Here is a 3,032-nt window from a genome sequence, read left to right on the forward strand (position 1 = left end):
CTTAAAAATCATACTTCAGTGCAACAAAATAAATTTAAAAAGTAAAAGATAATCTTTGTTCTGTTACCGGCTGCAGTGTTTCACTTACTATTACCCCCCTGCCCCCCGCGATTTAGCTGAATAACCCTGGACTAGACCAAGTTTTACCTCAGTATCTGTGAATTGTTTTAAGATATGTTCACTTGTGAGATGTGCAGCCAGTTTTTACTCTCTGAATCCAGTATTTTATCAGATATTTTGCTAACACAGCTAACAAATTAACAAGGCGAACACACTATCACCTTTGACCGCAGAGCTGAGGTCACCTGGGTGTGTGTTTTCAGGACGTGGGTCTGGACACCATCCCGGCCTGCTGGTGGTGGGGAACTGTGAGCATGACCACGGTGGGCTACGGCGACGTGGTGCCCGTCACGGTGGCCGGCAAGCTGGCGGCCAGCGGCTGCATCCTGGGCGGCACTCTGGTGGTGGCCCTGCCCATCACCATCATCTTCAACAAGTTCTCCCACTTCTACCGCCGGCAGAAGGCGCTGGAGGCGTCGGTGAGGAACAACAACCGGAAGAAGGTGAGGATGAGCTGCGAGGACGAGGAGTCGGACGGGGACAGCCGCTGCCTGGATGACGACGACATCGACAACATGGAGGAGGACGATATCGATTATGAGGATGAAGGAGGGGTGATAAACTACAGCTACGTGGAGCACCCATCGTGCTCGAGGAAAAAGGAGCTGTATCAGCTGTGAAATGTCCTCTGCTGTCAGATATGACGTCTGTGACTCACCGGAGTTTAACCACGCGCTTCATAAACATTAAAGCGTGGTCGATGATGCTGAACTGAAAAGATTCAAGAATTCTGGGGCTTCCATAAAAACATGATTTACAGTTTGCTTTCATTCAGGGTATCTGGGCTTTTCTAAGACGSAAGTCGACCAATCAGCCCACAGATAAACTGAACTGATGTGAAACAGCATGCACACCTGTAAAGTTAATAAAAAAAAATACCATAAAATGCTTTGAATATTGCTTGTGTGGAACAAAATAACATATTTGAAATAAATYTCTCATTTAATTTTCTGTCTCTATAATCTAATTGGCTGATTATAAAAAACTAAACTTGGTAAAAATCCAGACTTGACCTGTCTGGAACTCGTCAGATTAGTGAGATAAACAGAAATAATTCAGCAGGATCTCAGTGGTGCAGAGGGATATTCTGTTCAGGTCGCCAGTCAGTTATAGACACACTGATTAACCTTTTAGCCACATTCTGCTACTTTTAGCTCTTAGCTAGCTTTTTGCTACTATTGGCTTTTTAGTTTTTAGCTTGCCTTTTAAAATGCCTGTGACATGCATGTCCTTCAGCTGCAAAAAAACAAAGAAAACATTTTTATACAAACGATTTTACCCATTTTGTTATATAATCGGCACACGTTTGTGGCTCAGCCAAAGTGAAACAGGAAGTGACATCAAAGGGGAACTCTTTAAGAAAACTTGGTCTTTGTTTATTGATAAAATATTTAAAGTCTGCCTCTTCATCGTCTCTGGTGACTCAAAATAATCTACAGAAACAGATTCATCTCTACAGTCTGTGTTTAGCATTTCACATCCAGACACAACCCCCCTATGACATCACTTCCTGTTACGTCACGCGCAAATATCTCAACAGCCGTTCATTRTAACGACGTGCAATTTTATTTGCATTATGTCATCTTTGCATAAATGCATTCATACTCGTTACTAAAAACTGATGTCACAGGCAGTTTAACACTTTTAGCTAGCCTTTAGCTTTTTGCTAGTAGTTTTCTTCTTTTAGCTCATGTTCTTCAGCAGATCTCAGTGGTTCAGCTCTTGTTCAGTGATCTTAATGAGGGGTTTGTGGCACTTGGTTTTTGGTCAGCAGCTGTGATCCTCCTCAGTAAAACCCAGAGTCCTGCAGTTTTTGGGGTCGGTGGTGCAGAAGGCTAAAACGTTGCTCTGCTTCCTAACCTGCACCGACCGACTCTTTCTGTAAAGAACCTGCTCCCTGTGGAGCCTGGGAGAAAGTTGTCCTCGCTGCAATAAAGTTTTTATGATTCGCTGCTCTTCTGTTAATTTATTTAGCTTCAGTAGGTGAGGAGCAGCCSATCTCAGAGGGTGGAAGCAGCGAAGAGGCAGCAGGAGGAAACATTCTTGTCTTTCTGTCTCTGGATTATTTYATTTAGTTTGACCAGAATTAGTTAAACTCTTGGAAATTTTCAACTAAAACCYCCAAGAAATGTTAGGTCTGATGTTATCACCATGTTTGTGAACAGCTTTAAAAATACGTGGCCCAAACAGGCCATGATGTAGCTGTAGAATATCTAAAATATCCTCAATTAAATTCTCATAAATGTTTGTTTTACTTTGGTGCCTAAAAACCCAAATAAGCATTTATCAAACTAGAGAATTTGCATTTCCTACGAAAATGCAAGGGTGAATGCCTGTTGCGCAAAACGTAAGCTGAAAGCTAAAGGTAGCAGACTCAAGTTGAAAGTAGCACCCAGATGGTGAAATGGAAGTAAAAAATTAAAATTAGTAGGAAAAACCCCCATAAAAATAGGAAAAAGTGATAATTTCAAGTGTAATAGGTAAAACAGCCGAAGTTTTCAGTGAGACAGCTAAAAATAGCAGACTCAAGTTGAAAGTAGCACCCAGATGGTGAAATGGAAGTAAAAAATTAAAATTAGTAGGAAAAAACCCAATAAAATTAGGAAAAAGTGATAATTTCAAGTGCAATAGGTAAAACAGCCGAAGTTTTCATTGAGACAGCTAAAGGTAGCAGACTGAAGTTGAAAGTAGCACCCAGATGGTGAAATGGAAGTAAAAAATTAAAATTAGTAGGAAAAAACCCCATTAAAATAGGAAAAAGTGATAATTTCAAGTGTAATAGGTAAAACAGCCGAAGTTTTCAGTGAGACAGCTAAAGATAGCAGACTCAAGTTGAAAGTAGCACCCAGATGGTGAAATGGAAGTAAAAAATTAAAATTAGTAGGAAAAAACCCCATTAAAATAGGAAAAAG

The 3,032-nt window shown here is 40.8% G+C and overlaps 1 protein-coding gene across 1 annotated transcript in view; it reads left to right on the top strand.

The window, feature by feature from the left end:
- Nucleotides 1–1,006, top strand: part of si:dkey-43k4.5 (potassium voltage-gated channel subfamily S member 2) — a gene marked incomplete in the record, with an annotated part of 16,716 nt that extends 15,710 nt beyond the window's left edge. The window contains 1 exon segment of the mRNA XM_014019125.1: nt 324–1,006. Coding sequence (XP_013874579.1) covers nt 324–740 — 417 coding nt within the window.
- Nucleotides 1,007–3,032: the final 2,026 nt, after the last annotated feature.

This window comes from Austrofundulus limnaeus, unplaced genomic scaffold (genome assembly GCF_001266775.1).
Source record: "Austrofundulus limnaeus strain Quisiro unplaced genomic scaffold, Austrofundulus_limnaeus-1.0 Scaffold210, whole genome shotgun sequence".
NCBI lineage: Eukaryota > Metazoa > Chordata > Actinopteri > Cyprinodontiformes > Rivulidae > Austrofundulus > Austrofundulus limnaeus.